The sequence below is a fragment of the Photinus pyralis genome, unplaced genomic scaffold (assembly GCF_008802855.1).
Source record: "Photinus pyralis isolate 1611_PpyrPB1 unplaced genomic scaffold, Ppyr1.3 Ppyr1.4_LG2, whole genome shotgun sequence".
In the NCBI taxonomy this organism is placed as follows: Eukaryota; Metazoa; Arthropoda; class Insecta; order Coleoptera; family Lampyridae; genus Photinus; species Photinus pyralis.
This window is the reverse complement of record NW_022170403.1, coordinates 50,213,317-50,225,428: the sequence shown is the minus strand read 5'-3', so window position 1 is coordinate 50,225,428 and position 12,112 is coordinate 50,213,317. Positions and strand designations below refer to the sequence as shown.

The 12,112-nt window shown below is 33.9% G+C and overlaps 1 protein-coding gene across 3 annotated transcripts; it reads left to right on the top strand.

The window, feature by feature from the left end:
- The first annotated feature begins 6,371 nt into the window (after positions 1–6,371).
- On the top strand, positions 6,372–11,448 carry LOC116164978. 3 transcript variants are annotated; one of them, XM_031479244.1, is made up of 5 exons: positions 6,372–6,496; positions 7,212–7,452; positions 9,057–9,180; positions 10,165–10,496; positions 10,554–11,448. In XM_031479244.1, exons 2-5 carry the CDS (start codon positions 7,230–7,232, stop codon positions 10,895–10,897), a joined length of 1,023 nt encoding a protein of 340 aa, XP_031335104.1. In that variant the 5' UTR covers positions 6,372–6,496; positions 7,212–7,229; the 3' UTR covers positions 10,898–11,448. The 3 variants fall into 3 exon arrangements, with proteins under 3 accessions (XP_031335104.1, XP_031335103.1, XP_031335102.1); XM_031479243.1 differs by having other exon boundaries at positions 10,165–10,597; positions 11,111–11,448; XM_031479242.1 differs by having other exon boundaries at positions 10,165–11,448.
- The last annotated feature ends 664 nt before the right edge of the window (positions 11,449–12,112 follow it).

The window sequence follows — 12,112 nt, the reverse complement described above, 5'->3', positions numbered from 1 at the left end:
TGTGCAGGCCATCTTCGTTTTTGTCAAGAATTTACCTCCTGGACAACTTTGTGAAGGTCTTCTTCATCAGTTATTTTTTCAATCACTTCTGAAGATAGACTCGAAGTTGAAAGCCCTAATCTAGGTTTAATACCAAACACAACACGACATGGTAACTGCTTAATGCTTAAAACTGTACAAATGCTAAGTCTTTGGACCAATTTGTTGTGCTATTGCCTTGCATCCATGCTGCCAACATTTTCTCGATGTCTTGGTTAGCTCGCTCGACAGAACCTAAACCTTGGCTATGTGTAGGTTTTCCATGCACCCATTTTACCTCAGGCGTCGAGTGTAGGAATCGGATAAAGACGCAACCTCCATAAGACAGACCGTAGTCACTTTTATCTCTTACGAAGCTTCTCTACCCAACATCAATGACCCAATCGTACTGGGACGCCGCGCCGACTAACAACAAAATAACCAAGGTGAATCTAATAGTGTAATTACACCTGTCGCGTCTTCTTTTGCACTGATGTGTCATCTATCTATATAAATAAAAATGAATGTATATGTTTGTATGTCTCTTATGCCTGCCTAAACCGTTCATCCGATTGCGATGAAACTTTGGGGAATAGTCGGAGGTATGCCCGGGAAGGTTTCTATATAATAAAAGAAATTCCGTCTGTCTGTACGTACGAATGTCCCTTATGCTTGCCTAAACCGTTCATCCGATTGATACGAAACTTTGGGTAATGATTGGTCATATTTCAAGGTTTTTATGTAGGTAAGTAAATAAAATTGTATTCGTCCTGTCTCTTATGATGCCACTGCCAGCTGCCTAAACCGTTTATCCGATTGCGACTAAACTTTGGGGGTTAGACGTACGTCCCTAAACTGTTCATCCGATTGCAGGACGAATGACTGCGAAAGTATATAAAAATGAATCGCCGAAAATTATTTACGCGATCAAATTAGATAGTTCTTTTTTTGTTGTGCTTGCGTTATCGAAACATGTGACGCTCTAAGCTAAGGCAAGCAAATAGAACACTCTTTTCTTAAAAATGAAACCAAAGAATAGCCTAATTAATTTACGAAAATAATCGTCAAGATATAAAATATAAATTCGTACCTACCTACCCTACATCTGCAGCTGATTTAAAAACATATGTCCGCAAATTCTTATTTATAAAAAGGGCAAGGTTTGCCGTGACTACACAGTTCATTTCAACCTGTGCCTTTGAGGACCGCCCAACATACAATTAAGCCATAAAGGGATTACATTTACCAAAGGTTTAAGAAATAGGTAATTTAAGATTTACTATAAACTACAGTAGGTACGCCGAGGTAGCTTGAGAAGAAACACAAGTGAACTTCAACAAGAAATTGAACTACATTTAACAGAAAACTGACAGAAGCTAGAGGTGAACATCAAATATTTGGCAAATAAGTAGAATTTAGTAAAAATTAGTAATTTGTGCAATAGTGCAAAAAATATCAAGTCGCACATATTGGTAAATGAATTAAAAATTCAAGGCGATATTTTTAAATCACATATAGCAAATTGACCTGCCCTGTAGCGACAGTAAGTTTAATAATCGAAACAGAATTTAAAATCTCCATTTCGCGTAATTGTACATTTTTTTTTTGACAATATTATTCGCACAATGTATTTATGAACGATATGGGTAATAAAATAAGCACTTGAAAGTAGATTTTCGCGGTAATTACATCAAACGTGATTAGTTGGGTTGAGGTTCGCTCCTCACTTTTGACATCACTCGATAGATGGCACCACAATTTTTTATATGTCATGACATATAAGTAAATCGAATTACCAATATCACAGAGTTGATATTAAAAATTAAATTGTGCGTTCCAAAGTTACGAGTTTGAAAATAGAGAATTGAATTTTTTATTTCAACTTGAAATTGAAAATTATTACAAAGCGTGAAGGTGATATTAAAGATTATTTAATAATATCAAATCGATAATTTTTGAACATTAAAATTTTCAACACGTTATTCCTAAATCGTGATATAATGAATAAGACTGACGATTTGAAATTGTTAAATATGCCATTTCAATAACGGTTTTTGAAATTTCGCACAAAAACCGTTATTTGAAATTGTAAAAGTGGAAATTATTCCGAGTTGTTATTGGAAGATATGCAATTATTAATTTCAACTAGGCAATTGTTGTTAACACAAAGTAAATTTCTATAAATTTTAGTACCATTGCGTCAATTATAGGTAGTTAATTTTTTTAGTCCGGGTGTTCATTTATTAAAAGATACAACGGCGTTCCATAGATCGTTATGTTCAGTCATTGAATAAAAAATTATTTTTATTCAATGACTGAACATAACATATCTGCTGCATATAGCCATTGAATATTTTTTATAAGTCAAAAGAAAACATCGCGAATGTATCAAGCTACTGGAAATAAAATCACGGAAAACCGCGACGCGACCCTGAATTTTATTTACCCAAAGCACAGATAGATATAATTCTGTGCCCAGAGTACCTATAGATTTTTCCTAAGTTTAGGGGCTACGTTTACAAATAGCAATGTTACATTTTTATTGTAATACGGTCAACAACCAGAAATGTGTGCGCACTTTAATTTTTACCAACAATACTGTCTTATCTCAATTTTTTACGTTGCAAATAGGAAGTCAGTTTGTTTGTATTATAACTAATTCAAGATAACCTCTCTTGCATAATTTGAACAAAGTTCGATGCACCGCCAAGCGGCGTGAACAATTGAAGTTTAGGCTTGGATAATTTCCACTGTTTTATAAAGTATCTACGAATTTCACTCCATGATTTATGGCAACGGTAGAAATTGAGTCTAGATATATATAGAACCTTCCACGTCGGTTTACCCATTAGCATTACCAACCCTTTATCTATCAATGCCGAGTGTGTACCTATCTATCTATCTCTGGCAGCTTTTTATCAATGCAAATAAATCCCAAGTTTGGTACGATCGATTGGAAGTTTAAACGTACTCGTAGAGTACATAAATGCCATTGTCACTGTGTTTACTTTCTCTCCATTGTTCGATGAAACTAATTTTAAATTCTTGATAGTTTATGAGCTTTAGAAACCAGTTTTGTAGACATTATATTGGATGTAATGTAATTACCTAGTGGAATTTGAAACTAATCAAATTCGCAACTTTCCATCACATGCATGTTTTTAAAATTTACAAGATTGCCAAAAGGGTTATGGATATTATTCTTTTGGCGTTGTCAGAGACCAACTTCTTTCATGTTTAAACGGTCTCTCTCCCATAGATTACGTCTGTTGTACATGAAATACCGCGTTGCTTATGAGAAACAGAATTTCAATCTGCATAGTAATAATAACATTAATTTCATTGAATGGATTGCATCAAATCCATATGCGTATCGATCGTTAAAGGTTCGCATTTCAAGGCATTGTCTTGCGTGCCAAACAATCACTACTTTAATACCTACTCAATGCCCAACGATATTAAATGGTCACTATCGCCAAATAATGAGCAATTAGACAATTATCAGCTCTTACTTGCTGGCTGTATTTGGACACATTCTAGTTCTAGTTCATCGAGACAAGACATTGACACTTTTTGAAATGTGTGTATTGAGATGTTGAGCACCATTGCTCTTAAATGCTGACCAACTTATTTTAATCCCGAAAGGATTGATGTGCCTAGTTTTCATACTGTCTCATACACTTGTCAATATTACAAGCTCTATATAAGGTCTACAAAGAACACGTCACCTAAACTGTAAACTGTTCCAATACTGTGAGGAGTCCTTTACAAAAATAAACATTTAAATTTTGTATAAATATAACTTAGAAACCTATTTTCCAAACCAAATCACACAACTTGCACACCCCCATGCACTCGAATGACAACTTTTTTACCACTCACAGCTTTTTAACGAATGGGGAATGTAACACAAAATAATTGGTGAAATAGTAGAATAATGTATGAATCAGGTTTACGACAATAAATAAGAGCATAGGTAACAAGTGTTTCCGTATATTTTCAATTAATAATTAATACTAATAATAATAACAATTAATAATAAGGGTGGCCATTATGTAGGTATAGAATATAATATACCTATATCTCGGATAATATCGAATGAATTGTTCTATATGAAAGTTGTTAACATTTTCCCACGTTAAGGCATCATTCATTTGTTTTTATTTCAGAAAACAAATGAGTAACGAAAAACAAGTGAATTTTTTTTAATGGGAATGCACCTTTTCATTAGGCTCATTTGAATGAGGTTTTTTTTCTCTTTTCGATGATGTAACACGTTAGTACCCTAATACAAGAAAATTGTGCAAAACTTATTATAATCACATTAATAACATTAATCTAGATATCTTACATCAAAATAAAACAAGTGAACGTGCGTAGGGTACGTTTAATTAAATGAGCAATAAAATGGTAACAAACGTACCCATTCATTTGTTTTATTTTGATGTAGCATATCTAGATTAATGTTATTAACGTGGTTAAAAGTTTTTTTTTTTTAAAATTTGCTTGTATTAGGGTACTAACATGTTACATCATCGAAACGAGAAAAAAATTTCAATCAAATGAGCCTAATGCTAGGCCTAATGAATAGATCAACTGCCATTTAAAAAAAAATCAAATACTTATCGTTACTCATTTGTTTTCTGAAATAAAAGTACAAACAAAAGTAGTTTGATATACGACCTCTCTAACAGTGTAACAGGTAAGTGTGAATAAAATTGAATGATTAATGAGACGTTAACAAATACTGCTCCAATCAAGCAGGGCTGCAAAACGTTTCGCTTAAGTATGCTCCAAACGTATGTATCTTCCATCTTCTGTCGTATACCGTGTGATCCAAAATGACTGCGGATAGTTTGAATTTTGCGCAAACTAAACATTTACATGTTGGTAACATATCAAATGTCATTTATTTACAATCGGTGGTTGATTATTTTATGGATCAACAATAATCACAATTGTGTCTTCTAAACGCACGCGTCTTTAAGGCCCCTTTGCGTGAAGTCTATGTGGCCAGTGTTATCTCCTTATTGTTAAAACAGGTAGGGCTATCATGGGCTTGATCCCGTTAGGGCCTTTAAGGAAAAAAAAAAAGAAAAATGAATACATCAAAAGCCACCCCATTTAAAGCCTAAAGAGTAAGGTTATATGATATATGTTCAATTTAATTACATTATTAAAATGGTTATTGTTTCATAACAATAAAGTGTAGCAATGTTATAGTGAAAACTGTTATAATGACTGTTTAACTTGTATGTTTAAGTATACCTAGGTACTTCTTAGAATTCTTATTATCATCCCTTTCCAATTTCCATTGTATTTTTGTCGTGTTGTTTTTGACGAATACTAATAATAATAATTTTGCGGCTTTCTTGCACCTATTAGTTCTTCTCTGATGCATATTTCTAACGCCAATCTGATAATATTATATTAATTTTTGTTCTCTCAACAAACGATAAAGGTATGGCCATACACTTACACTGTATCTGTTTTTTGTTTTTTTTACTGTATGACATGTAATTTATATTATTCATTTTATTGATAAAAAACAGGGTTTAACCAAAGTTAATACTACACTATCCATTGGTTTAACCTATACAGCAGTTTCTTTGGGAAAACAATGAAACGCATTGTATCTATACAAGCGAAGTAGGTCTAAATCACGACAAAATAAAATCCGGATTTGATCATAGTCTGAATGCTCAAAGTTTTTGTTAATTTCGCAGTAACAAAACGAACTTCTTCAATGGGCATATTGCAAAAACGTAGATGTTGCAGTATTTCTTTCTTAGTAATCATTCTGGACGAGTGACTGCGTAGGAGAAGGGTGATTCGCTCTTTCCGAAAAGACTTTCATTATAATAGTATGCTTTTTATTAACCGTTATTTAACCGTATGTAAACTATGTCTATCAATTTGTTGAACTGATTAAACATTGAGGTTATCTGAAATTTCGCAAGATTTTTAATACCGGAAATTTTACGGAAGCTTTCATGTTATGATGTTATTTAGTTTCTATTGAATTTCCTAAGTTTATACTCGCCCCCACATTGAAGAGGCACTTTTCATGCAAAAAGGTTATTGTTTACTTAAGGGTTTCTTTATTATGCCAATAATACCATGATATAGATGTTATAAAAGCTAATTCACTACAATTTGACGCTCCAATGTTGGTTAATGGCTTATCAGCGTCAAGTTCAATAGAAAGTACCACTAATAATTAGTCTTCAGAAGCTACACTTCCAATAATAAATTATTGTGACATGACAAAAATATTAATTTACTTTTATGTCAGTCAAATGTCACAAAATGTGACACCACGAAGTGCAGAGATCAATAAGAGAGTTGGTATGTGACGCATGCGTCCACCCCTGCGGAATCGATTTTAATGATACTTTGTCCTAATACCTACACCCTTCAATTTGCTAGACGTTTAGTGTTTAAATATTATTTTTGAGGTGGAATAGATAATATCAAGGTACGTCAGATTGAAATCATTTACTTGCATGCATTTAATTCTGCGCTCGCACAACGTATGGATTTCTTTATTAAATGTTTTAAAAAAATTTAATGCGCAATTATAATATAATAATAATCTAGTTACTGTGTACAAATGATCACTCAACATTTATGACCGAGAAAAATCACTTTTCTAATACCTACTAGAATTGACTTTAATTGCATGGGCGTTATTAGCTATAACTTTAATCATTCATGTACAAAGATCAATCTGCATCGTATTCAATTGTTTTGGCAATTATTTATTAATAATGTGTGTAAATTTGTAAATCCATAGATTATGGTTGTACAATAAATTGAGTAAATATCAAAATTAAATTATTTGGATAAAATTTAAAGATTTATTAACAAAAATACTACTCGTAGATGGAGTTACATAGAAAAAATTCAATTCTAGCTCCGGCATGAATTTTACAAAATACATTTTAAGTAATTCGTTAGGTAAATATGAACCTTCATAAGTAAACCTGGTGTAGCGCAAGGTAAAGTTCTTTATCTGGTATTATTTTCGCTATTTAGGGAACTATATTTTTTTATCAATTTTTATTAGCAAAACATCTCTATATACCAATGTTAATACACTACCTAGTAACAATTGTTAATATCTGATTCAAAAGGCTTTATCAGTTTAGAGACCAAATTCATTCGTAGCTGTATTATATTGTATATTTTAGGAATAGGGGGATAGGGGAATGGCTTGTTTTGGTGAATGTTGGGATGCAGGGCCCCCTCCCGACAGTATACTATTTATTCCTCCTCCACCCGCGCCGTCTTTTCTTCAGCCGGCACTTCCAGATTTGCTACTGAACACGACACCGTGCTCTTCTACGCAAGTTTGCGAGGCTTGGGTCAATCACGTGCAAGGAAATGTTGGAACAGGAGTGGGAGGAGAATACGTCGAGTTACCACGAAAAGGTGAGATTCTGTATTATTATTATTACTGCTATGTTTTTGAACCAAAATATACAGGGTCATTCTTGACGAGCGTCAGTTAGAAAGATATGGAAAACCTTTGAAAATTAAGCTGAACTGATAAGTCCCTTAAAGGTGTTGGCACATGATGAATTGAACTAAAATATTTTCAAAATGGCGCCACTTCCGGAAATACCGGAAGTAGCCATCAACTTTGTTATTTTAAATAGGGACCCCCTATTTTTTCTACATTTTCGGATTCTACGTCGAATTTGGAGTACAACGATACCACATAGTTAACTCTTTGTTCCAAGGGCTTCGCCGATATTCCAAGTTTTTGTGTCAAAAATTGAATTTGCAGGGGTAACTTTAAAAATTTATTATTCGAAAACGGTGAGAGATATTGCAAAACAGTTTTCAATGCTTTATTAAGGAAAGATCAAATTTTCTTATGGTATGCGTAACCGTCTAAAAAAGTGAGACTACGTCACTTTTTCAAAGCTCTCAACTTTTAAACTTTTAAACATCCGTAACTCCATTTTTTCAAATGGCACCCCCCATTTTGTTCTTCACCCTTGTTTTCCTTTTTCCCAGACCTTTAATTTGATGCAAAATTTCAAAAGCTGCTTCAAACGGTTTCCGAGATATTCCATGTTTTAGTTACTTCTTGTGGAAAGTTGATAAAAAAATTAAATCGTTGATGTTATTCTTTTGTTTTTATTATGATAATGTTTAAACGTCAAATTTTCGCAAAAAACGACTACTAGCCACATTAGATTCTCAAACGGGGGTGGCATACCTCTTGGGGGGGGGGGGGGGGGGGCTAACATAGAACTAGCACATCTCAAATCTTTTAGTGAACGTTGTTTGTCTTAGATGATGAGACATTAGGTACTATAATTGTCACTTAAGGATCGTCTTTTATTTTTGAGACATGACGTAAGCGATAATGATTATATTTAATTTTTTTCAAAAACGTTTACTGAAACATTTATTCTATGATAGTTCCAGACTTTACACTAGCATTGCACCAATATTTGACATTTTGAAAAACATAATATTGTAGGTATGGATCCGGAATAGTTTGTTAAAATTATTTTTGATATCTTTGAAAATAAATAAACACCAGCGCATTCTCGAAAATATAATATATAAGTAAATGATAATATAAATATGAATATTAATAATGATTTCCATAATTTCGCCATTTGTACAGCCGCAAGAAACTTTGAAAGGGAAAATTATTCAGCATAAAATTCTGCATAACTTTGTCTATTTAAGTGACTTTCGTTTACGAGTCCCCATAGTGAAAATGAAAAAAACTCATACTGTATTACATGTAATTCTTTTTAAATAAATTAATAAATTTTTTGTAGTAAAGCAGTTTGTATTTTTTAATCGTGATTAAACGGACGGACGGACGGACACCGCAAAATTATAAACTCGCTAGGAGCTCGTTAATAATCCTCAGTTATACCAACCCTAAATTTTTTTGTTTTGTGGGAAGTTCTCGGTTCTAATGGATCACCTTCACAACTGCTAACAATAGAAAAAAATAATACAAAATTGATTAATATCGTTTACAAGATTAATTAAACTTGTTTTAGATTTGGAAACTGCGTGGTCTGTCTCCAACATTGATGACACATGGCTGTTAGTCCTTGTTGCGTCTTCGATCGGAGTCCTGTTACTAGGTGCACTGTTGGCCATGTTTTTATTAAAATGCAGAGAGTAAGTATTACTTGCAGTAAAACTTTATTCACTGAGCGGGGCGAGTGCACTCCTAAATCTACCTAGGCATTTATTATATTTTTATCAATGCCATCATAAAACAAAGTAACAACATCTAGCAAAGCAAACGGAAAATTAAGAGCTTGCATATAAGGGCAATTCCGCTTAAAATCGTATCACTGAGTTGTCGGAAAAATTGGATTTTACCATTTTGTTTCAAAGGTCTCGAAGAACTTTCGTTTTTAATTGCCCCTCTGATATTTTCAGAATAGCATACATTGGACTTCATTGTAATGAACTGATAAATAACCTCCTATGAGAATACATCTGTGTCCATGAAAATTAACTGTCAGATATAAGTTTAACTTAAACATGAAAAATCAGTCATATTGTTACGAATGTTTTTCTCTGAGACGTATACTAGTGTCTAAAATTGTGACCACATTAGGCATTGCGATAATAGTGTGCAAACTTATTAGCGCAAATTAATTGTTTACACGAAATGGACGAATGAACGAATTTGAAATTTCTTGGTACTTATATACTTTTCAATTGGAACAAAAAAAATTTTATTTTGTCATATGTGATATATGAAGCAGTCTATTATGCCCAAGGGCATAATGAGAGGGCATAATGGATTGTCATCTCATTATGCCCTCAAACGGCCTGTCAAATTGATTGACGGAGTTATATTATGTAATAAAAAAGATGCAACTTGATTCGTATGAAGCACTTTAATGCAAACAATAATCATGACATTTGTATATTGGAAATGCATTCTTTGGAACGATGAAAAATAAAATGTTGTATGCACCTCAGGCATTACTCAATATTTAACCCTCGGGCGACTTACAATCCCTCGGGCCGGAGGCCCTCGGGCTCTGTCGCCCTCGGCATAAATATCACCTTAATGCCCTTGATGCATAAATAACTATAATGAAACATTGAAACTCAAAAAATTACATAAAATGTAATATGTTGCAGATTGAATATTTTTGGTAATAACGAATGCTCAATGGTGCACACCAGAGATCACCATCGTCAAATCAAAAATCACGAACCAAGAGAATGTACCTCAATTAACAGCATGAACACAAATAAGCTCGTTCACCCGTCGGAAGCGGTTCTATACACCGGACCCTCTAACGTGCAAGACAATCGCATGGTGTGGGCGGCGCTAACTCCAAGAGGAACTCAACATTTCATATCAGAAAACTACCCACGAAATTTAATAGATTACGAAGACCACTACGAAACAGTCGATAATTTAAATATACAACCGGTGGCGACCGTCACCTACACTACGTGCCAAAAAGGTTTGGAATTGAAATTAGCTAGAGAAAATAAAGGTATTGATAATTCTGGGTTCGTAGATTATGACTATGAAGACCCAACTCCGTTAATTGAGAGTTATCAGATGAACGATATCGAGAATAGAGACGATTCGCCATATTACTCGAGCTTTGGCAACACAGACATGCGATGCGCCAGTCTTGGAAGTTCATACCGAAGAGGCATCGCGCTCAATTTACCATTAAGGCCACGCGTATCATCCCCTACGCGCATCGAACATCCAAATCTACCACCGCTGAATCTCTATCCCCATAAGGGAGCAAATGCGACTATCACATTGAAAAGAAACAACTTGACATATAGAAGAGCGGACAGTATTCCTTATCGGAGTAATGACGCCATTTTGCCAAAATACGGCTGTTAAAGTACCTATAAAGTACGATTAAAATGCGACATCATCAATTTTTCTTCTCTATCCCCGTCTATTCCCATAATCACTTCACCAATGTCTTGAAAATTCAAGAACTCTTTTAGTGGAGAAAATGTATTTATGTGCAACATACAGTCTAAAGAACACAAATTTTTATAATGTGTAAATGCCTTGATCGTTATTTTGCTGTTTATTGTATGTTATCAGATGAACGATATCGAGAATAGAGACGATTCGCCATATTACTCGAGCTTTGGCAACACAGACATGCGATGCGCCAGTCTTGGAAGTTCATACCGAAGAGGCATCGCGCTCAATTTACCATTAAGGCCACGCGTATCATCCCCTACGCGCATCGAACATCCAAATCTACCACCGCTGAATCTCTATCCCCATAAGGGAGCAAATGCGACTATCACATTGAAAAGAAACAACTTGACATATAGAAGAGCGGACAGTATTCCTTATCGGAGTAATGACGCCATTTTGCCAAAATACGGCTGTTAAAGTACCTATAAAGTACGATTAAAATGCGACATCATCAATTTTTCTTCTCTATCCCCGTCTATTCCCATAATCACTTCACCAATGTCTTGAAAATTCAAGAACTCTTTTAGTGGAGAAAATGTATTTATGTGCAACATACAGTCTAAAGAACACAAATTTTTATAATGTGTAAATGCCTTGATCGTTATTTTGCTGTTTATTGTATGTTAATTGATGTTCCTTCAAATTTGTTGTATCTAGTACTAATTAATGAATGTAACGCACTATTTAATAATAATAATAAATAATAATGAATTGTCTTTTATTGGGCTAACAGGTTGTTGCACGCAAAGCATTACCTAAAAGTAATCAACCTCCCATTAATAACTGAAATCTGAAAATTTGCGTAACACAGTTTTTCATGATCTATCAAAAGAAAATATTATCATGATCGTTTCACTTCCAGTTTTACCGGATGTGGATAGCGACTTTCTTATTTTAAGTAAAACACCCTGTATTTTAGCTATTGCATTTTCGAAATCTACATGAAAATCTACGTCGTTTGATACCGCATTACCCTATACCCAGCATCAAAGGTTTTCAAGTTATTCTTCAAAACGACATTTGAGTGCTTTTCTTTTTCGTTGACCTGAATTTCAAAAAGTCTTCGAAAATCAACAATGCTGGTTTGATGCTACATGAGCATGATTTCAATGTTGATCG

Excerpts from the sequence above, each read along its gene's own strand:
- LOC116164978 (XM_031479243.1), top strand. The coding sequence starts at position 7,230 with ATGGCTTGTTTTGGTGAATGTTGGGATGCAGGGCCCCCTCCCGACAGT. Across the intron at positions 9,181-10,164 it reads TTTTTATTAAAATGCAGAGA|ATTGAATATTTTTGGTAATA; the intron begins GTAAGTATTACT and ends AATATGTTGCAG. Across the intron at positions 10,598-11,110 it reads CGTTAATTGAGAGTTATCAG|ATGAACGATATCGAGAATAG; the intron begins ATGAACGATATC and ends GTATGTTATCAG.